We start from the raw sequence: 24128 nt of genomic DNA on the forward strand, positions 1-24128 counted from the left end.
GAGGCATCTGAAGTAGACGCTGGAGGGTACAGTGGTGAGTGCCAGCGCATCTAGGGAGAAAGGGGAAATGGTTATTCAACAGGTAGTTTTGGTTGTGCAGGAAACTGTTTTACTTTTGCTTATCCCCCATTCTTGATTAGACAGTGGGTGCTGGGAAGGCAGAGAGCATGGGGCTGGACCACAGTTGGATAGGTGACTGCAGTAGGAAGAGGGGTAGGCTTGACTTGCAGTGCAGTTTGCGCGACAATCCCTGTTTTGTGTGTACACTTGGACTGACTAGTGCTATGGTAGCTGAAACTCCTCAGGCCATTCTTCATTGTGTCAGTTAGGGGGTCATGTGCTTGTAGCCCAAGCCCCTGTCACCCCCAGGCCTGGGAGTCTTTCGAGTAGCCTTTTGACTTTACCCTTAAAGTGTAAAGGGTACACTTTACACTGGGTCTTTCTCTCCTGCCAGCCTATTGTTAGTTCTGACGCAGACGATATCTTTCGGCCTGGATGTCTTCCCAGCACGCTTGTATGTGTATAGGAAAGCCCTCCAACCCTTTACCATTGGTGGGGTGTAGTGCCTGCCTCACTGTTACAGGGACAAAGTGCTCAGAGGACGTTAGTTATGAGTGGATAACCATCTTCCAAATTTCCTTTTCTAGAAACTGAGTCAGCAGTGCAGAAAGAACATAGAAACCAGACACCCGCTCCAGCTGCGGCTCAAACTTCAGCTCCCTCTAAATACCATCGGACTCGCTCTGGAGGAGCCAGGGATGAACGATACCGATCAGGTGAGAAGGGCCTACAAAATTACCAGCGGAAGAGTTTTTACCGACTGCAGCGGGGACTGTGTGTTTCCTGAGAGCTTCTAATGGTTGTCTTTAGTTTTTTCCCTAGAGGCACCAGAGGTCCATATTACTTCATACACTGATCATGTATTTAGTTCCTACTTTGCATCATAGATGCTCAGTATTTTTTTTGCAATGCAGCAGCAAATAAGACCATTTCTGCCATCAACAAACCAAAGAAGAAGGCAGTGTGAATAGAAAGGCAGTGTGAATAAATCAGTGGTAGCTGAGGTCACGTGGGTTTACTGGGAAGGCCCAGTGGACTCTTGGAAGGCGCAGCTCCTTCTGTGTTTGCAGACATTTGTTTGAAACCACAGTCTTGCTGTTCCTAGGCTGGTCTCAGATTCTTGGGCTAAGTGATACCTTCCCTCAGCCTCCCAAGTAGATAGGAATATAGGCGTGTATGCTTCCTGTCTGGCTGTAGAGCTGTTGACTAACTAGTCTCTTACCCAGTGGAGCTGGAACAAAAACAATGAAATTTTAAATTGGTGAACTAATTAAATTAGTGGTTCTATTTTTTTGTAACCCAGAAAGTACCCAGGTGGAGGGGAAAGGTAAGGTGCTATGCATTGCAGTGGGAGCGTGTTCCTGCTTATACTGTGTCCAGACCCACTCAGTCACCAGGTGTGGTGTCACAGGCCTGTAATGCCAGCAGTCAGGAGGCTGAGGCAGGAGCATCACTGCAAGTTTAGTGCCAGTGTGGATTACATAGTGACACCCTGTCTCACTAAAACAAAAAACAAAACTACTCAGCTGTCAGTACCAGCTGTTCCAGTCTGATGAGCAGAGAAACAAGTCACAGAGCCCCAGCGGGATGCGGGGCCTGCGTGCCTTTCTGAGCACGTTCACCACCCACTGCTCTGCATGGTCTCTCAGCACGTGCTGTGCTTTAAGTGGCGGAAGTGAGATGACTTTTACTCTGCTCTCTCCAGACCTTGCCTCCCTTTCGTACCATCCTTTCTTTCATTTCTTTTTTTTTGTCTTTTAAAAAAAATTTATGGTGCCAGGAACTGAATGTAGGGCCTCTTGCATTCTAAGAAAGTTCCATACCCAATGAGCTACATCTCCAGTTTTCATTTCTTGAATTAAGAAAGAGGGTAGACCACATCTTCTCAGAAATTGCTTTCGAGAAAGTGAGGAAAAGACAGAGTTGTAGAGTTTTGTCGTCCATTCTGTGAGCTGATTTTACTAGATGTTTATTTTCACACACTAGTGTTCAGTCAGGGGAAAAAAATGAAGGTTGCACACCACCCCAAAACTTTTCCCTTATACTTAATCTCATCTTGAGTTACCAGGGAGAGTGGTTCAGAGAATAAGACATCTAAGCAGAGTCATGACAGAGCAGAGTTAGATGGAAAAATAGTACCAGAAAGTAGACCCAAAAGTAGTTCACCATGGCCAGAATTGAGAATGCAAGGGCCTAGCCAAGTGTGGTGGCACACAGCAGCAATCCTAGTACTCTGGGAGGCTGAGGCAGGAGGATTGCAAATTCAAGCCCACTCTTTTTTTTTAAAAAAAAAAAATTTAAAGAGTAAAAGAAGGATAACAATAATGGGGGGGGGGCTTACCAAATTACAGACAAAGTGGTAGGAAATTATCAATGGTTATTGTTTTGCATATTGTTATCTACAAGATAGTTTCTCAGGAAAACAAATAGACAAATAATAGTGAGTTACAGACAAAAGAGGTAGGAGATTATCAATAGTTGTTATACTCTACTTAGGTATCTTCAAAAGAAAATAAATAGAGCTATCTATACATGAGTGACCTGTTGAATAATCATTAACTATTCTCAATGGTTGTTGTAGGAAACACATAATAATAAACATACATCCATTTATGAAATAGGATAGGAACAATACAAACATTATAGAGTTATGGATAGATCAGTAGGAAAATATCAATGACTGCTGTAATACATGGTGTATCTTCGAAGTGGTTTCTCAGGAAGACAGAGATATGCAAGAAGGATCTAACAAGTAGTTACAGCCTAAGGGTTGTCAAAAATCAAGTGAGCCGTCTGTGGCGAAAGCCATTTTTTGTAGCGTTTTCTCTCCAGCCTCCCATCGCATTGGGACCCCACAACCAGTTAGTGTCCTCTCCCCAACTGTCAGCACAGGCAGCAGGAATCCTGCTGAAGACTTCTCTGGAGCTCCACCACAGCCCTGTACTGTCAGGGGAAGAATGGCTTCCAGGGAGTCTCTGCAGGTATTGTGCAAGGTCCTCCTGGTTTACAGCTTCCAAACGGCTCTCATGACCCCAGTCCACAGGACCTCTGACCCCTCGTGCTTAGTCTGCATTCTCATGTTCTCCGAGTCCTTGTTCAGCAGCTGCTCCTCTGCTGACTCTGGACCTTTCTGGTTCCCAGTGGCAGGAGCAAGAGTGGCCCATTGTATAGCATGTATTCCCAGGGCTTTTTCCATGTTTGAACGATTCACACACGTCCATAGGTGGGCATCAGCAGCCGGTGCATGGTGGGCCAATTGCGTCATTGTTTCTCTGTGTCATGATAGTTCTCAATTGAGCAGCAGCGGCCAGACTGAAGGCCGGTGCGCAACAGCGCTCGAGGCTACATGGCTCCCTGTGCGCCGGGGGCCCTCCCTCCGGGGGCCTCTCAAGCCCACTCTTGACAATTTAGTGACTTAGTGAGACCCTGCCTCAAAATAAATAGGACCATGGATATACCTCAAAGTGAAGTCCCTGGGTTTGATTTTCAGTACTGCCAAAAGAAAAAAAAAGTTCAGGGCCAGAAAAAAGTAGAAGAGGCTAAAAAGATTACTGGAAACCAGATTGTATTGTGTTTTGTTTTGTTTTGTTTTGTTTTTTTGAGGCAGGGTTTCACTATGCAGCTCAGGCTGACCTTGAGCTCACTGTGTAGCCCAGGCTGGCCTTGAGCTCAAATCCTCCTGCCTCAGTGTCCTAAGTGCCGGGATTACAGGTGTGCGCCACCAGGCCTGTCCTTGGAAACCAAGCAAGTCTTCAGGGTTTCTGAAGACTTTCAGCAGAGCAATGACCTAATTAGACTTTCATTTGCTGTATAGTTCAGCCCTAGCAGCAGACTGTGTGCTTTGGCACCGCTGTATCCCAGCGCTAAGCGGGTATCTGGAGGAAAGGGGTACAAGTGGTTATTAGAGAGCAGGTTCCAGGCGGCAGGAAGGGAAGCAGCAGAGTCTGTCAGGAGCTCCTCCTGTTGCCAAGCCCCCGCCTGTGACTGAATTGGCCAGGGTCAAGGGTAGCAGCAGCGTGTTCTAGTCAGTCCAGAGGGGTTTTGGCCCTTACTACGCTCATTTCTTGCCTCCTGGGAGTATGTATCCCCACCACCGTTTTCTTTTTGTTCATTTGTTTATTACAGCATATAATAAAAGGGTTAGTGAGGAACCAGGAAGATGGTTCTGTATGTATTTATTTGTCAAGCTCATTTAGTAGTGTAAAGCTTAAACTTTCACCTGTACAAACTCAGCTGTGGACTTCAGCCCGTGGTCTTCTGTGCCAGTTCTCTCCGCATACAGCAATGGTCAGAACACACAGTCTGTGAATCGGATTCTGGTCAGCTGGCTGTGGAGACTCCTGGTTAGGTGCAAGGGTACTGATAAGGATTTAATAGTCAGGTTTGAGTATTTATTTCTACTAGTGAGAAATAGGACAGAAAGGGAACAGAGGTGAAGTAGAAAAGAAAAAAATAAACACCCCAAAGATGCCAAAAGTTATGCAAATACTATGATACTCTCCTGTCAGAGGATGGATATAAAAGAAGGATGCAAGCATAGATTTGGGTGAAAACCACACTTTTCAGTATAGGAATTGCTCAACTAATTGACAGATGAAAGCTCAGCACATTGGAGAAATAGAGAGTCTCAGAGAATTCTGGTCTCTCTGGAACCAGCAGCTGCTGCAGAAGAAAAGCAGATAAATTGTGGAGCGTTGTGGGAGCCGGGTTTCCATCTCTGTGTTACTAAGTCATAGGAAGGGTTACATTTACCTGTCCTGTGCCAAAGCGACCTAATAACTAGAGCAATGATGGCGAACCTTTTAGAGGCCGAGTGCCCAAAGTGCAATCCAACACGCACTTATGTTCGTCAACACTGCATTAAACTTCAATGCTGAGGTTTTAGTTTATTTTTATTTATTTATTTATTTGTCTTTTTTTGAGACAGGGTCTCGCTATGCGGTTCAGCCTGGCCTTGACTCACTTTGTAGCCTAGGCTGGTCTCGAACTCCCAGCTGTCCTCCTTCCTCAGCCCTCCCAAGTTTTGGCATTACAGCTGTGCGCCACCACACCTGGCCTTGAGGTTTTTGTTTAGAAAAAAATAACTGATGCTCCGCTGCTGGGGTGACTTGGCTCACATGCCGGCAGAGAGGGCTCTGTGTGCCCACTGCAGCACACATGCCATAGGTTTGCCACCACTGACCTGGGTGTGGTTAGTAAAATTTGCTAATGCAGGCATTCAGAATAAACTGATGGGTACATAGGAAAGTTTAACCCGGTACCAGAGAAAAACCAAAAAGAAAAGAAAAGAAAGTTTAATAATAATGTCAGTGAGTGTACTTGAAAAGTCCTGTCTTACGTGGTGGGTGCTTATTAACACCTGGATTTCAGACAGTCAAAATCAAATCTAAGTAGACTTTGTGTCTCGTGTTTCAGACGTAGTTGTGAGAGCTTCTGTTCATTTGGAGCTCACAAACTCTGACTTGATTCATTCTTTGTGCCTAACAAGAGAAGCCTTACATCTCAGATACGCTGCTTATGTCGCACCTCTTTTTCTTGTGCATCAAGGCATGGTGCACCTTTCTGCACACTTCGGGTACAGTCCCAAGTGTATAAAATACACAATTAATGGTGGAGATGGAAAGTTACGTCACTGTAAATCACTCTGACAACTCCTTTGATGTTAATCTCTTGAAATTAAGCCCTTCCAAACAGAACAGCGAAAGTAGAAAAAGGACTTTTTGTATGTATGTATATATTGTCTGTCTGTCTGTCTGTCTGTATTTTTGAGACAGGGTTGCTGTGTAGCTCAGGCTGGCCCTGAACTCATGGCAGTCCTTGCGCCTCGGCCTCCTGAGCGCTGGGATTATAGGCATGCGCCACAAGAAAAAGCACTTTTAGGAAGTATTTGTATTACCTGGTTCAGCTGAGACATTAGTGTTGGAAAATGATACCCAGCTTCCATGTGCTTCTGACAGAGAATTGCAAAGTCAGTTTTAGTTGGGGAATGAATTTGCAAAGTGATTTCTTTATCCAAGATCAATATTAATTGTAAGCTGGTGAATGAGTCCAATTCGGAGAAGAGTGCCTGTTCTTATCAATAGGCATCTTTTCTCATATGCTACAAATATCTCCTTTCTTGTCTGTTTCTGTTTTGACCCATGTAGGCTCTGCGATTGAGCTGTTTCCTTCAGTTTTTGTCTTTTATTTTGGGACAGGGTTTTGCCAGAGTTGTCCTGGTTGGCCTCAAATTTGTGATCCTTCAGCCTTAGCTTCCTGAATTGCTGAGATTGCAGGTGTACTGCCCTTATACCAAGCCTGAATTATCTCCTTTTGACGCCAGTGTAGAGGCAAAAATGTATCATATTAGAAAAGTTAAGTGGTTTGATTTGTCCTGTGATCTGAAGCTATGAATTTTTGTGATACGGAAGAATATACTTTGTAGTAACTATCTAAATGGTACAAGCATTGTAAACCTTTATGTGAATAATTCCTAGTTTTGCCAAATTTGTTACCATATGTTTGATATCACATGTAAAAATACTTTTGGAAATGTAGTGTTTTTGATAAATGAAGTGAGCATTTGACTTGCTTTTGTTGTTATTAAAAAAGTACTTTCTCTAATTATAATTGGTTAATCATTTATTTTCCAAGACATTTGAGAACCTGCTTTCTTCTTTTGACATTTTAACATATCTGAAATCAGGGTGTGTTGCATATAAATAGCATTAGAGATCCAGTAAAATATGACAATCTTGATACAGCTAAGCAGACCTTGAGGACAGTAAAATAGCTTAATAAATACCAATTCAGTATAACATTATTTCATTTCAGAACCCAAAGTAAGTTGCCAGTGTGATTGTGTGTGTGTTTTTTGTTTTTTGGTGTTTTTCTTTTGCTTTTTTGAGATAGGGTTTTGCTCTGCAATTTAGGCTGGCCTTGAATTCACTTTGTAGCCCAGGCTGGTCTCAGACTTGCAGCGATTTTCCTGCCTCAGCCTCCCAAGTGCTTAGATTACAGACGTGTACCACTATACCTGGCTGTCTGGTCTAGTAATAATCCACCTGTATTGTGGTGTCTTTAAAACTTTAAAATTAATACAGTATACTCTTTAACCTGAAAATTCTACCTCAAGAATTTACTTTATACAAATATTTACAAATGTATACAAGGGTGTTTGTTGTGTTTATTGTTTAAAATAATACAGTGATTAAATAAATACAGAATGTATTCGCACAATAAAATTTGATGAAAGCTAACTTTTCTTTTTCTTTCTCTCTCTGTCTCTTTTTTTTTTTTTTTTTTTTTTTAAAGATGGGGTCTCACTATGTAGTCCAGGCAGTCTTTGGACTCACTATATAGCCCACACAGGCCTCAAACTTACGGCAATCCTCCTGCCTCAGCCCCTTGAGCACTGGGATTATGGGCATGTGCTACCATGTCTGGCAGGAAAGCTGATTTAAAAGAAATAATGTAGTAGATTTATTTCTACAGAAAGATATACAAGGTATTAATTAGTTACTTAATAAAACCAAGGTAATTTGTAGCATATGATCTGATATTTACATTATATTTGTAAATGTTAATAACATTATTGGACACATTAGCATGTTGGTTTTTGTTTTTGGGTGCCAGGAATCGAACTCACAACCTCGCGCTTGCCAGACAGGTGCTATGCCGCTGAGCTATATCCCCAGCTCTCATTAGCATATTCATAGGCACATAGTCCTGAAAAAATAAATACCATGGTATGAGTTGGTATTACTTTTGCGAGTTGGTGGTTCTAAGAAGAAATTCTACTGCAGCATTATATGTGTTAGGATTTTGTTTTTGTTTTTTGTTTTTTGTTTTCTGGTACTGGGAATCAAGCTCACGACCTTGCGTTTGCCAGGCAGGCGCTGTGCCGCTGAGCTAAATCCCCAGCCTCTGTATTAGGATTTTTTTTGCAGTTATATAATCTTCATTGTGGTAAGATACACAAAATTCTTGTATGTTAACCATAAACGTAAAAATAACAAAATTAAAGTGACAGTCCTGAATCATTGACGTAAGTCAGTTTTTGTACTTAGCAATTGTTATTGTAAGTTTGGATTCTTCTGATGAAATGCTGGCAGCTGATTGCAGGAACTCACTGTCACCCTAGTTGTGGACTTTCCTGTCCACATCTGATTGCCACTCATTTGCTAAGGTGGCTGACCACTGATGTTCTGGGCTCATTTTCTTTCTATATTAACATGCTTCTACCATGAAAGGTCACTTGAGTTTGGTTTGGCCGGTATTTTTTGTAGACCTCCTATGATTACACCAGAGTGTTAGATGCTAGATGCAAGAGAAACACAAACAAAAAAAGTACAGGAGTTTTGTATTTTTTTTTAGGGCATATTCTACACAGGGTTCAGAGGCAGCTTCAAAGAGAGATAGCGGTGAGCACACACAGGGTCAGGAGGTGATGCCTGAGCAGCCTGTGGCACGAACAGCTGTTTGCTTGTAGATGTGATAAGCAAACGAAATGTCAAGGCGGGGGTGTGAGATATGAGATTAAAATTTGGCTCTCCTTCTGCATTCAGTGTGCAGAGCTGGATTACAGGTTTATTTAGGGAGCTAGAAAACGTATTTTTGAAGTTAATCTGGAAAAGTTTTTCAGGTGTCCTAACACACACACCAGTAAATTTTTCAGGTGTCCTAACACACACTCTGGGTTTACAACCTCAAGCCCCATCTGGGCAACTTAGCATCTTAGAGAGACTCTGAAGACAAATATATAAAAAAAAAAAAAAAACTGAGAATGTGTCTCAGTGCAGTGGCCCTGGGCTCTACCCCGGGATTGGAGAGGGAGAAATAAAAAGGAAAGGAAGAAGGAAGAAAGGGGAAGATCGGGAAACACTGAGCAAAGCTCCTCATAGGAGTGACTTTACCTAGTAGGTGTTAAAGTGTACCATAAAACTTGAGTTAAAATGAGCATGGTACACAGACTGGCGTACAGATCATTGGAATAGATTAACACATTAAGAAATGGACCAAAATACACCTGGAATTTAGTATGTGACATAGATGGCATTGCACAGCAGGACAAAAATGTTTTTGATAAATGGTGCTGTAAGCTAGTTTGTGGTGACACATGCCTATAATCATAGCTACTTAGGCTGAGGCCAGCCCAGGCAACTTACTGAGACCCTGTCAAAATTTATTTTAAAAAAATATTTTTTTTTGTCTTTTTGAGGCAGGGTCTCACTATGCCGTCCAGGCTGCCTTGAGCTCACTTTGTACCCCAGGCTGGTCTCGAATTTGCAGCGATCCTCCTGCCTCAGCCTCCTGAGTGCTGGGATTACAAGTGTGTGCCACCAGGCCTGGCAAAATTTTTTTAGAAAGGGCTCAAGATGTAGCTCTGGGTTCCCTAGGTTCAGCCTCAGTCCCATAAATAAAATTTTTAAAAAAGGTAACTAGAACACCTGGAAAAAGGTTAATTAGCTTCACACCTTATACCACATAAATGCGTAAACATCAGATGGATCAGAGATCCAAGTGTGACAAAAACAACTCTGTAAGTACCTACAGAAAACACACATTTTCTAGGGTCTGGGTTTGTAGAAAATCTTACAGAAAAGATTTCCAGCTGAAACTCAGAATCCACATAAAAACATTTTATGGTTTAAAAAAAAAAGTATTGCGGAATATACATGTGTCCCCTTAAGTGTTGACCGGAAGCGGGCTCAGGCTCAGGTCTTGCCATGTTGCCAGGCTCGTCTCAGGAGTCCTGCCACTTCCTGCTCTAGAAGCTGGGACCACGAGCCGTTCTGCCCCAGCTTCTCCTCACAAGTTGTTTTCTCCTTGTACTTTGGGGATTGAGAACAGAGTCTTGGTCATGCAAAGCAAGTGCTGTGCCAGCCTCTTGACAGTTTTAACTGCTGAATTTCTGACTGTAGGCCTGGTGTTGTACTGCAGACCTTGAGAACGGTTCGTTTTCCATGACTGAAACTTTACAACCACTGAACAGCAATTCCCCATTCCCCTTCCTCTCAGCCTCCAGCAACTACCATTCAGCTTTTTTTTGTGGTTGTTTTTTGAGACAGGATGTCGCTGTGTATTCTAGGCTCTAGTTTGCCTTTCCACATTGATTGTTTCATTCGCTGTGCAGACGTTTTTAAGTTTGGTGATGTCCCATTTTTCTGCGTTACTTGTTTCCTGTGCTTGTGAGTCATATCCAAATGCTATTGCCCATTCCTCCATCGTGAGTCTTCACTCCTTTGTTCTCTCCTAGTAGTTTAGCTTCAGTTTTCCCTGTAGATCTTTAATAAGCCCTTTCGAGTTAATTTTTGTCTGTGGTGTAAGGTGAAGTTTGTCTTCATTCTCTTGAACTACAGGTACGTAGTTCCCATAATACCATTTATTGAAGAGGTGCTTCCAACCCACTTGTGTAGTCTTCGCGCCCTCATTTAAGGTATTTGATATTTGACCATTTGTGGGCTTGATTTCAGGCTCTGTGCTCTGTTCCATTGGTGTGTTTGTCAGTCTTTAAGCCAATATCATAATATTTTTGATTACTGTAGATTCATCTTGTATTTTGAAATTAGAGAGTATAAAGCCTATAGCCTTGCTTTTTTCTTTCTCAAGATAATACTTTTTGAAATCCTTTGAGATGACATATGAATTTTAAGATTTTTTTCTACTTATGCAAAAAATGCTATTAGGGTTTGAAAAAGATTGCATTGAATGTGTAGTTTTCTCAGGATGCAGACATTGTAAGTGTCCAGGAGTAGCAGCGAGGGTGCTGGTGGACATGGGTGGGTCGGGCAGGTCCTGCACTTCAGCCTGGTGAGACCGGGACTTGCTGTGGACTGAGGTGCCCATGAAAGAGTTATCCAAGGAGAAAATCTGCTCCGGGTGAGCCCAGGTTGTCCCCAAAATGCGATGGCTGAGGAGCAGACACCAACGACCAGACTGAGGTTGGGTTTCAAACCAAGATACTAGATTCTCCTGGTTAAAATAACAAACTCTGAGTGCTTAATAGTGAGACAGGCATAATCTACATTAACCACTCATAATGTGAAGGCATGACAAGGAGCACACATGGGCTTGTGGCACATGGAAATGTGTACACAGGAAGAGGAAATCTGGAATTCTGTAGAAGTAGAAAGGCATTCTTCTTCCACAAAATGAATACCTTGTGCTCAGTCACCAAGTTTGAAAATCCGCAAGCCCATGTGTGCTCCTATCATATATATGACTGAATTCCTGCCCCTTTTTGTCACCTCATCTTCCCCCAAATAGGAAAAATGTTTCACCCAAGTAGCTAATTGCATTTCCTCTAGGTTTTTTGTTATCCACTGCACATTATGGAGTTCCCCAGCAGATTCTGCCAGGAGCATCTGCATGTGGTACTTTTTGTTTCTTTCTCAATGGATGTTTCTTAAATAGTCTAGATACAGTAAGAACTTGTCAGATTCAGTAGAAGCTCAAATCGTTACTTGTCTTTCAGTAATGTAGATTTTGTCAAACCAGATACCCATCTGTGGATGCTTTGTATAAAAAACAAATGAAAACAGTATCAAGGAGGCTGGGGATTTAGCTCAGCAGCACAGCGCCTCCCTGGCAAGAGCGAGGTCATGAGTTTGATTCCTGTTACTGGGAAAAAAACAAAAAAAAAAAAACGAGGTCATGAGTTTGATTCCTGTTACTGGGAAAAAAACAAAATCAAAAAAAAAAGGAAAAGAAAAAAATCAAGTCTTTTAGCTTATGAGCACAGATTATTTCCTATGTCTTTGTTTTAGTGTTTTACAGTTTTCAGTGCATAAATCTTTTACCTCCTCAGTTATGTTTATTTCTGCGTTACTCATTTTTCTCTTCTTCTTCTTCTTCTTTTCTTCCTCTTCCTCTTCCTCCTCCTCTTCTTTTTGGCACTGACAATGGGCTGGAGCATGCGGATGTGCTGAAAGCTACAGTAGCATCCTGTATTATTCTTTTTGGTGCTGTTGTAAATGTGGTTGTTTTCTTAATTTATTTTTTTGATTCTAAATTTTTAGTAGCTGCAAACAGCTGACTTGAGTGTTGATTTTGTAGCCTGCAACTTACCTGAATTCATTTATTAGAGAGACAAAGAATGAGTATGTATATACATGCCTAGGGCTTTCTCTATATGAGACCATAATCTGTGACCCGCGATAACTTTACATCTTCCTTTTACTTGGTCAAATGCTCAGGGTAGTACTTTGAGCACAAACTTGAGAATAAGTGAGAGTGAGAGTGGATATTCTTATCTTGTTCCTGATATTAGAAGTAAAGCTTTCAGTTTTTCACCATTGAGTGTGTTTGCTGTGAAGTTTTCATTATAGCTTTATGTTGAGACAATTTCCTTCTATTCCTAATTTTATGTGTGTGTTTTTTATTTTTTTTTTTTTCATGATAGTTGTCAATTGAGCGGCGGCGGCCGGCCTAAGGGCCGGGGCGCAACAGCGCTCACCACGGCATGGCTCCCCGTGTACCAGGGGCCCTCCCTCTGGGGTCCTATGAGGCAGGAAGCTAGCTAGCCGGAAGACCAGTGCTCCCTGCCCATGGCTCCCCCATGTGCGTTTTTTTTAAATCACGGAAGTATTGTTTATTCATTCCTTTTTTGTTTGTTTGTTTTTTGGTTTTTTTTCCGGTACCAGGAGTCGAACTCATGACCTTGCTCTTGCCAGGCAGACACTGTGCTGCTGAGCTGAATCCCCAGCCCCTATTCATTCCTTTTTAATGTGCTGCCTAATTTGGTTTACTAGGAGTTTTTGTTTTTGTTATTGTCTATGAGGATTTTTGCACTGATGTTCATTGAGGATGTAGTTTTCTAGGTCTGTAGTTTTCTTGTAGTATTTTTGTCTGACTTTGGTATTGGTAATATTCACCTCATAAAATAAATTTGGAGGTGGCCTGTCTTTGTTAGTGTTTTAGAAGAACTTGAAAAGTTGAGGTTAATTCTTTGTTAAATGTTTGGAAAGAGTTCTTCAGTGAAGCCATCTTGCATGGCCTTATTTGTTGGGAGGTTTTGTTTATTGATTTGTTTGTTTGTTTATTGATTTAGTCTCATTATTTATAAGACTTTTTATTTCTTCCTGGTTCAGTTTTTGTAGATTGTTTCTAAAAATTTAGCTGCTTTTTTCTTATTTATCCCATTTGTTGGTCTATGATTGTTCATGGCAGTCTCATAGTTCTTTTTATTTCTGTGACATCGGTTGTAGTATGTCCTTATTTTAGTTACTTGAGTTTTCTTTGTAATTAATCTGATTTAAGAGTTTGTCAGTTTTATTGATCTTTTTTAAAAAGGCAACTGTTGTTGATTTCTGTTCATTCATTCATTCATTCATTCATTATTTGCAGTACTGGAAATTAAACCTAGGGCCTTTGCAGTATCCAGCCCTTGTCCCCGTTTTTTGGAGACAAGGTCCTTCTGCATTGCCCGGGCTGTACTTGAATTTTTTTTTTTATTTTTTTGGTCTTTTTGAGATGGTCTCGCTATGCATTTCAGGCTGGTCTTGAGCTCACTTTGTAGCCCAGGCTGGTCTTGAGCTCACAAGGATCCTTCTGCCTCTGCCTCCCGAGTGCTGGGATTACAGGTGTGAGCCACCACTCCCAGACTGTACTTGAATTTGTGATCTTCCTGCCTAAGCCTTAGAATTAGGGGCGTGCACTAAGCCTGGCTCTTTTTTTTCTTCCCCCCATAGTTCTTTGAGGTATAAAGTTGGCTTGTTGATTTGAGACCTTTCTCAGGTAAACTCTTTCTGCGTCTCTCCCCATTCTTCCTTCCCTCTTCCTTCTCCCTTCTGGGGACCAAACCCTTGGCCCTTATACATGACAGATAGGTGTTCTACCATTGAGCCGCATCCCTAGACCTGTGAAAAAATTTTATTTTTATTTAAAAAATTAATTAATTATATTTTTGTCTTTTTGAGATGGGATCTCGCTGTGTAGTTCAGACTGGCCTTGAACTCACTTTGTAGCCCAGGCTGGCCTCAAACTAATGGTAATCCTCCTGCCTCAGCCTCCTGAGTGCTGGTATCATAGGGAGTGTTGGTATCATAGGCGTTTGCCACCACGTCTGACCCATTAAAATTTTTTAGATAAAAACTTTGCATTGTATAAAACAACAACACAAAGCCACTGACAAATGTCAGAAGACAAATGACAACTGGAAAGAAAATATTTTAACTTCTCTCTTACATGTGAAGAAAAATAAACAAGCAGCTGGATATGGTGACACATGCCTGTAATCCTAACTACTTGGGTAGCTGAGGCAGGAAAACCGCAAGTTTGAGATCAGCCTGAGAAACTGAGTGAGTTTAAGTTTCTCAACTTAAAATTAAAGAGAAAAAAAAACCCCACTGAGATACAGCTCAGTGATAGAGCAGGTGATTAACATGTGCAAGGCCTTGGGTTTAATGCCTGTACCACCCCCCAAAAAGTGAATGTTTAAATTACTGTTTCATGCTAAATTTTGATGTTTTTTAAAGAGAATAAAAAAACAATAAAAATAATACAGAAATTTAAAACAAGATGACAGGAAATTAACAATGATTGTTGTATTGCATATTGTTATCTTCAAAGTAGTTGTTCAGATTACCAGATATAGGCATGCAAAATTGATCAAAAAGTTAAGCATTAACTGTTCCTTTCATAAACCAACAGAAATTAGTAGTACAAATACCTTAGCTGCCTTGTGTGTATATATGTATTTTTGACCCCTTCCTTGTTTCTTTCTTTCTTTTCCCCCATCCCAGTTATTCTTTCCTTTTGAGCAGTTTGTTTCCCTTTCACAGTATCTATTGTACCTTCCAGATTTTATTTACTCTTTCAGTTTCTTACAGTAGGGAGACAATATAATGTTTACATATGCAGGTTTGATTTGTTTCACTTCTGAGTATGATATCTAGATGCATCCATTTACCTGTAAAAGCCTCAAGTTTATCTTTCTTTATGGCCAAGTAATACTCCATTGTATAAAAATACCACATCTTTTTTTTCCATTCCTCAGTTGATGGGCATTTGGGTTGTTTCCAAGATTTAGCTATGACAAATTGCACTGCTATAAACATGGGTGCACATATGTTGGTGTGGTATGATGTTTTCAGTTCTTCTGGGAAAATATCCAGAAGTGGAATAGCTAGGTCGAATGGGACCTCTAATCCTAGTTTTTTAAGGAATCCCCACACTGATTTCCACAGTGGTTTCACCAGTCTACACTCCCACCAACAGTGGAGAAGGGTTCCTTTTTCACCACAGCCTCTCCAGCATTTGTTATTGGTTGATTTCTTCATGGTAACCATTCTTTCTCAGGGGAGGTGAAATCTCAGTGTTTTTTTAATTTGTATTTCTCAAATGACCAATGATGTTGAACATTTTTTCATATATTTACATACCTTTTGTATTTCTTCATCTGAGAAGTGTATATTCATCTCAGAAGCCCATTTTTTGATTGGGTCTTAGAATTTGGGGGTCCTGATTTTTTAAAAATTCTTTACATATTCTAGACAGAAGTTCTTTGTCTGAAGGACAGTTGACCAAAATTTTTTCTCACTTCATGGGATTTCTTCTCACTCTGTTGGTGATTTCTTTTGCTGTGCAAAAACTTTTCAATAAGATGAGATCCCAGTTGTTGATTCTTTGAAGTATTTTCCATGCAGTTTGGTTTTTGTTCATGAACTCTATGCCTACCCCTATGTCTTCAAGGTTTCTACCTACTTTGTCCTCCAATAGATTCAGTGTTTCTGTTTTAATATTTAGATCTTCAATCCATTTTGACTGTAGTGCATGGTGATAGACATGGGCAGGTGGAAAGCCAGTTTTTCTAGGACCATTTAATAGACTTTCTTCCAATGAACATATTTGGCTGCTTTGTCAAAGATAAGGTGGCTAAGTGTGTTTGTAGTTGTGTCTGCATCTTCTAATCTGTTCCATTGATCCTCAGATGTGGTTTGTTTGTTTATTTATTTATTTATTTATTTTGCCAATACCATGCTGATTTTATCACAGTAGCTTTGTAGTGTAATTTCAAGTCAGAGATTGTGATGCCTCCTTCTTTGCCTTTGTTGCCCAGGATTGTTTTTGCTATTCTAGGCCTCTTCCGGTTCCAGATGACTTTTAGGAATGTTTTCTCTAGATCTATGAGGTATATTAATGATATTTTAATCAGGAATGCATTAAATATGTATAACAGCTTTGGAGTATGGCCATTTTCACAGTGTTGGTTCTTCCTATCCATGAGCAAGAAATATCTTTCCATTTTCTGAAATCCTCTTTCATCTCTTTTTTCAGAGTACTATAATTTTCACTGTATAGATCTTTTACTTCCTTTGTTAGATTGATTCCTAAGTATTTCAGTTTTTTGGATGCTGTTGTGAAGGGTGTGGTTTCCCTAATTTCAGTGAGTTTGTTGTTTGTGTATAGGAATAGTATTCATTTAAAACAATTTTTTTTAATTTTGGTTTTTTGAGACAGGGTCTGGCTGTATAGTTCAGGCTGCCCCTGAACTCACTATGTAGCCCAGGCTGGCCTTGAACTTGTAGCAATCCTCTTGCCTCAGCCTCCCAGTGCTGGGATTATAGGTATGTGCCAGGACACCTGGCATTTGGTATTGATTTTTGAGTGTTGACTTTGTATCCACCTACACTACTTATTAAATCCAGCAGTTTTTTAGTGGAGTATTGGGGTCTTCTATGTAGAGTATCATGTCATCTGCAAATAATGATAATTTCACTTCTTCCTGTCTTCCATTTATTTCTTTGTCTTGTGTAATTGCTCTGGCTAATGTTTCCAAAACCATATTGAACAGTAGTGGTGATAATGGACATCCTTGTCTTGTTCCTGATTTTAAAGTGAAAGCTTTCAGTTTTTGTCCATTTAGTATGATGTTAACTCTTGGTTTGTCATAGATGGCTTTTATCAGATTGAGGTAAAGTCCATATATGCCAATTTCCTGTAGGGTTTTTATCATGAATAAGTGTTGAACTTTATCAAAAGCTTTTTTGCATCTGTTGAGGTGGTCATGTGATTTTTGTCTGTTTAATATGATGTTGGCTGTTAGTTTGTCATAGATGGCTTTGATCAGATTAAGGTAAAGACCATCTGTTCACATTTTCTATAGGGTTTTTATCATGAATGAGTGTTATACTTTATCAAAAGCTTATTCTGCATCTATTGAGATGATCATGTGATTTTTGTCTTTGGCTCTATTAATATGGTGTATTACAGTTATTCATTTACATATATTGAACCATCCCTGCATTCATGGGATGAATCCCACTTGGTCATGATACATAATCTTCTTGATAATTTGCTGCATTCTGTTTGCTAGTATTTTATTGAGGATTTTTGCATCTATGTTCATCAGGAAGATTGGCCTGTAGTTCTCATTTTGGTTGGTATCTTACTCTGGTTTTGGTATCAAGGTAATACTTGCCTCCAGGAATGAGTTAGGGAGAATTGCTTCCTTTTCAATTTCATTAAAGAGTTTGAGAAGTATTGGTGTTAAATCTTCTCTTAATTTCTTATAAAGTTCAGCTGTGAATCTGTCAGGACCTGGGTTCTGGAAGAAACCAGGTAAATCCATTGTAACAAAGGGAAAAACTTTACATAAAACTCCTAATTTATAATCAGGCTCACTGAGGCTCACTGTCCCTCCCACGATGGTGGGGAGGCAGGGTCAGGGTCTATGAGTTGTTTTATGAGTAGCCTCTGGTTTCAGTCTTCAGTACCATTTTTTTTAGAAAAGTAAAGCAAACATTCATACAGTGGTCCTTAAATCCTCTATACAGGCATTTAATCTTATGATAAAAGAAATGCAAATTAAAGTTACATTGAGATACACCAATTTCCTGGCTGTTGAGTTGGCAACAATCAGAAAACTGAGCCGGTCATGGTGGTGCATGCTTGTAACCCCAGCACTCGGGAGGCTGAGGCAGGAGGATTGTTGTGAGTTTGAGGCCAGCGTTGGCTATGAAGTGAGCTCGAGGCCAGCCTGAACTGCATAGCGAGACCCTGTTTCAAAAAAAAAAAAAAGCTGAACAGCATACACAGAACATGAGATATGGGGTTACAAGCATACCTACACCTTGGCAGTAATGCAGCATGGTAAAAATGGAGAATTTTTCAAGATTTAAAAAATTCGATGTAGGACAAGAATTTGCTCTGAAGCTATACCCTCACCAGTATCAGAATATGTTTGCATAAAACTTTTGTTTCGTTCTGTTTTTGAGACAGGGTCTTTCTATGTAGTGCAGGCTGGCCTTGAACTCATTGTGTATCCCAGGCTGGCCTCAAACTCACTGTGATCCTCAACTGGCTCAGCCTCCCAGAGTGCTGGGATTACGGGTGTGCACCACCACGTCCAGTACCAGAAGGCTGATACTTGTGTGTTTTCAAGTTGCAACATTACTCTTTAGTATTAAATATGGGAATGCCCAAATGCCCAGACATAGGTTAGTAGTTTAGTAAACTGTGATACAGTATGGAGTCCTGTGTAGCTGTAAAAGGGAAAGAAGAAACTCCTAACAGGTAATGTAGAGTATTTCTAGGATGTTCTATTGGGTGAAGAAAGAAATGTGCCTCCCCCCCAAATATATAGATAATACAGATATTATATACATATAATGTATATAAACATTTTATATACATCTGTATGTATTTTTTATGTTCTGATTATGAAAGATGGGGAAATAAGAAAATACACGTGTCTGGTTATTTTTGTGAAAAGAAGCACGAGAAGGATGTGCCAGTACTTAAGAATGGTTCCCTCTAGAAATGATTGTTGGTAGCAGTGGCATGACTTGGTTTACCTTTTGGCACTGTTTTGACTTTCAGTCCATGTTAATGTTTAATCAGCCAGGGTAGGAGGGACCTAGGTTATATTACTCATATGACTACTCTCACCCCACCAAAGCACGGAAGGGCTGAGAACTTAGCCACATAGCTTTTATAGTGGCGTGAGATAGCGGGTTTGTTGGTTTGTTGGTTTTTTAAAGTGATATTGAGGAGTGAACTCAGGGCTTTGCAGGTGCTAGGCAGTTTTTTTGGAGACAGGGTCTTGCGGTAGCTCAGGCTAGCCTTAGACGAGTGAACCTTCTAGAGGTGTCAGTGATGCGAGAAGCCTGAAGCAGCACATGTGCCATAGGTTCACCACCAGCAGCCTAGGCTGATCCTCCTGCCTTAGCCTCCTGGTGCTGGGATTACACCATGTCTGGCAATTTGAAACAACTTGCTATGTGTTGTAGAGTATTAAGTCAATGAGTAAAATACTGAAAATATTGTGAACCAGATTTCTTGTTGTTAGGGAAATACATTACAAATGGAAAGGGGAAAATTAGGATGAATTCTGTGGTGTTCAGTTGAAATTAGGGCAGTAGTATGAACTCACTGTTTTCAATCTGAATAGAAATTGGTATAGATTTGTATGTAGATGATTGTTTATATTTATATCATTTTTTTACTCCTCTATCCTCTGACAGTGTTTAAAAATGCCCCAGTAGTACTGAGTGTCTCTAATTTCAAGATGTTTACTAAATACCATTTATTCTCCAGTAAAAGGAGTTGGAACTCCTGGAAGAAAAGTATAATTCTGATGCTAGAGCAGGAAAAGAACCAGAGGAGCTCTCGCATATCTCGTGCCATAAAATAAGTTACCTGCCGTGATAGGGTCACGTCTAGAGGACAGAAGAACCAACTGAAGGGTTCCCTCATTTGCTAACTCTGGGCTGATAAGAGCACCAAAATAAATTATAGTAACAGAACAGTCATGCAATGAAACAATAAGTGAGATCACCTTGATATAAATCAATGAGGAAAAAAGAAAGCGTTTTCTTAAAATACCAACTAATAGTCATAAAATCACCATATAATAACTGTTGCATAACATTTACATAATTCCAAAAGTATCTCCCTATAACTTACAAATTACTTATTCGTACAAAAGGAATAATAGTAACTTTATTATGGATTAATTTATCAGGCACAATTTTAACTAAGTAAACAAAGTTATTATTACCAGTAATGGAGCACATGCTTCTTGACTGTTTTGAGAAAGACGCATTTCTTTTAATAGCTCTGCCAAAATCTATAACCAAAATAAGTCATGAGGAAATTTTAAAAAAAAAAACGTAAGGAATATTTTACAACTTAGTGTGTACAAAAGTGTCATAATGAAAGACAGAAAAGCTTAAGCATTATTCTGGATTATAAGAGGATAAAGAGACAGGACAGCTATATACAATGTGAAATCCTATATTAGTTTCTGGATCAGGAGAAAGGAAGGAAAACTAGGATACTATTGGGACACTTGGCTGAGTTAGGATATGGATATAGATTAGATATTCATTATCTTAGTTCTTACTGATGAGACAGAATACCTGCAAAGTTAAAGGAGGAAAGGTTTATTTAGCTCACTGTGGAGATTTCAGTCCGTAAACGGCAAGCTCCAAGGTAGGGTGGATGACAGAGGGGCATCGCAGAGGAGAAGCAGTGTGTGGCAGGCAGAAAGCAACCAGCGGCAACAGTAGCGCTGTCTTTCTGCCCCTTTTATAGTCTGTCTAGGCTACCAGGCTTAAGTCAGATGCCACACCAATCAGTGGACTGATCACACACCTTTAATCCCAGCATCACACTTTCTAGATCCAGCCACCTCTGAAAAAGCCCCACCTATGACTGCATGAGGCTTTGAGGGGACATCCAGACACAACCAGTTTTGGATTTCTGTATTTTGACAAAATGTACTGTGGTTATGTTAGAGAAAAATCCTTTCATCCTTGTTCTAAAGAAGTACATATTGAAGTATTTCCAGAATAAAATGTACATATACTTTAATCTCAACAGTTGTTGGAGTTAATCCTAAGGAAAAGTGTGTGCTAAGGTAAAAATACTAAATTTTGCTGTACATGATAGAAAAAATTTAGAAGCAACCTAATATCTGATATTAAAGGGCTGCTTAGATTATGATTCAGTATATAGAGTCATTTAAAGTTATGTTGTATGTCTGTAGTAACAAAATAATATGTTTCTAGTTGTATTAGTGAAGGTTTTCTTGGTTACAAGAAAGGGATGCCAGCTTAGACCACTTTAAGTAATGGGTAGGTCACAGAAGTAAATGGGACTGCTGAAAATCACTAGAAAGGGAGAGAGAACTTGGGATCTCACTGTCAAGTTTAAGCATTCCTTCTTTCTGGGTACTATCCTTAAAGTGGTTTTAGTTTCCTTACAAAAGTATTAGGTTGGTCCAGCTCTTCTAAGGCACAGCAAGGCCTGAAAGGATGGAAAAGAGTTTTTAAAAGAATGCGGGTACAGTATAATTCTATTTTGTAGAAGCAGAGTGACTTTGCAGCAAGTTTAAGAATAAGAGTTCTGAGCCAGGTGTGGTAGCACAGACCTGTAATCCCAACACTTGGGAGGCTGAGGCAGGAGGATTGCTGTAGGTTGTTTGAGCTACATAGTGAGTTAAAGACCAGCCTGAACTAATAGTGAGACCCTGCCTCCAAACAAACAAAAAACACAGGGTCAAGAGTTCTGTTTGGAAATGTTAGTTTTGAAATTCCTATTAGACATGCAAGTAAAGAGCTGAATTCTTTTGTGGCCAAAGTGGCACACAAGTAACATCTGCCCTTACATTTCTCAAGATCAGTCATCCCTTCTGTTCCTGTGGCAGAGAGCTGAGGGGTCTTACAAGTTTTCTTTCGGACAGTGAAGCAAACTCTAAGGTTCTTTTTTGAAAAGTAACGTGTCTCCTCTTGGCACGTTCTCAGCACTCACCTCACTTAGGGATGGGAGCTCTGCCGGCACAGATGTGTGTCAGACTGCTGCCGCCCCAGCTCAGTGGTCTCCGTGTTTGGTGTGTGCAAGTACCCTTCACTTAATCTTGTTTCCTTTTTTGGTTTGTTTTATTTATCAAATTGGAAGATAATCACCTCTATGCCCGCTTTACATTTCTCAACATTTAAGAGGGGTTGTTCATTCCCTGGGAGCACACATTTGATGAGCCAAGATAAATGCAGATAAACGCAACTGTTTGACTTTTCAGATATCCACACAGAAGCCGTTCAAGCTGCCCTGGCAAAGCACAAAGAACAGAAGATGGCTTTGCCCATGCCCACCAAAAGACGGTCCACGTTTGTCCAGTCCCCTGCGGATGCCTGCACACCCCCTGGTAGGTTTATGAGAACCTTTTCGCTCTCACAGTTGTATTGTGATACTCCTGAAATAAATTCTGTTCTCTCTAAGGTAGAACTGGAACATTCTACACATCATTAAGAGATGTATAAGAAGGTGGAAGATTCTGATTTTTTGCCACATATAAACAACACACCAAAAGAAGCCTTAGGAATAAAGTTATTTCAAAACTAAACAAAAACCTTTCCTTCTGACATCTCACCATTTCCTTTGCAATCTCCGAACTCATGTGGTCTAAATAAATAACAGGCCAAGGCTGCTCTAACTAAATAGTGTTTTCATGGGCACCTGAAATACGACCCAAGCCAGGTGTGGTGGCGCATACCTATAATCCCAGCACTTGGGAGGCCGAGGCAGAAGGATTGCCATGAGTTCAGGGCCAGCCTGGGCTACATTGTGAGTTCTGGGCCAGCTTGAACTGTGTAGTGAGACCCTGGTTTTCTCAGAAAACCAAAAAAAACCCCAAAACATACATATTTAATTCATTTATACTCCTAAATCTGATGCTTTATCTCTGTTGCAGGCATAGAGGTGGATGGACTTGAGACAGAATTCTGTGTGTCATTAAAGATGATGGGAGAACACTCATACATATTTGTAATAGACCTGAGGATGTGTTTGCGGTGCGAAAATGCTTTATATACATTCATGTATTTTGGAGAATCTACTTTTTTTGTTTTGTTTTGTTTTTGTTTTTCTCCGGTACCGGGAACCGAACTCACGACCTTGCGCATGACAGGCAGGCGCTTTTGCCGCTGAGCTAAATCCCCAGCCTCTTGGAGAATCTACTTTTTATAACGGGGTCCTGAGATTGGTGGGAGCTGGGCCTCATTGTCTCGTACTCACTCACCAGACTTGGAATCTTTATTCCCCCTCACAAATTTAAGAGTTGCAGTGTTGTAAAAGAAAAAAAGTTACAACTTCACATTTGGGGAACAACTGAAACAACCTTAAGCTATCTTAATTATTCAAAATTTTCCTCAAAGTTTTTCAAAAACCTCAAAAAATTTTTTTACATCAAATCCCAGACAAGGTCTTGACATAGGCGTCTTGGCATAAACATGATAAAATCTACTTCTGGTCCTCAGTACAGAGGCCGTCTCTCTACTGTCGTGTTACTCCTAGTGAAATCTTTGGGGGAAATTTTTGCCCATGCCATTGTGGCCTACTTTGGGGAGATTTCTATGAAGTCATATTGTTACTACCGATTTTTATTCACAGTTGTCATATTGTTGAGTTATTTATATTGATGCTTTTCACAGATTCAGACTCAATAGCTGTTGCCTAGATTTTGACTAACTTCTCAGAGCATTTGGGTGTGCTATGGGCTCATTAACTGTTTGTGCTTTCTCCTTCACATCTTTGGTGTCAAGATGTTTGAAAGAGAAATAGCTCTGTGGCTTCAAGTGTTTCTCTAAACGTAAGGCAGGATGCTCTAGCCTAGCATCACAATGAGGCGTTTTGTGTCGATAGTGGTGCATACTTCAGGCCCGCTCTCGCTCGCAGTCTTGGATGGGCTCCCTTCCACAGCAGTGCAGTACAGTCGGTCCTCGCAGACAGAGGGCTCTCAGTGTAGTAACCGTTCCTTGTTGGCAGATTGCGCTGCACAGCAGCTGAGGGCTCAGTTGCAGTAAATGGCAAAGGGCAGGAGCAGCGGGATGGGAGGCTCTCAGAAACAGTCCCCACCGAGGCTGTTAGGTGCAGTTGCGCAGTAAATGGGCTTCTCTCATGGCTTTGGGTTAAGTGTGAGAGTGCAGCAAAGGATCTTGAGAAAGTGGAGATAGAGTGGAAATCTTTCTAATCTCCTATGGCCTGAGGGGATTTACTAGCTTTACAAACAAATCTCAGCTGTTTGGTGCTGAATGAGACCATAGTCTTTTGGAATTTACTGTGGGCTTTTGTGTTTCTAAACACTA

The 24128-nt window shown here is 40.6% G+C and overlaps 1 protein-coding gene across 3 annotated transcripts in view; it reads left to right on the top strand.

The window, feature by feature from the left end:
* Dip2b (disco-interacting protein 2 homolog B) overlaps nucleotides 1–24128 on the top strand; it is a gene marked incomplete in the record, with an annotated part of 228430 nt that overhangs the window by 118133 nt on the left and 86169 nt on the right. For all 3 annotated transcript variants that reach the window (XM_013508454.1, XM_013508452.1, XM_013508453.1), the window contains 2 exon segments: nucleotides 648–776; nucleotides 22064–22189. In XM_013508454.1, the coding sequence (XP_013363908.1) occupies nucleotides 648–776; nucleotides 22064–22189 (255 nt within the window).

This window comes from Chinchilla lanigera, unplaced genomic scaffold, assembly GCF_000276665.1.
Source record: "Chinchilla lanigera isolate Chin_1 unplaced genomic scaffold, ChiLan1.0 scaffold00146, whole genome shotgun sequence".
Lineage (NCBI taxonomy): Eukaryota > Metazoa > Chordata > Mammalia > Rodentia > Chinchillidae > Chinchilla > Chinchilla lanigera.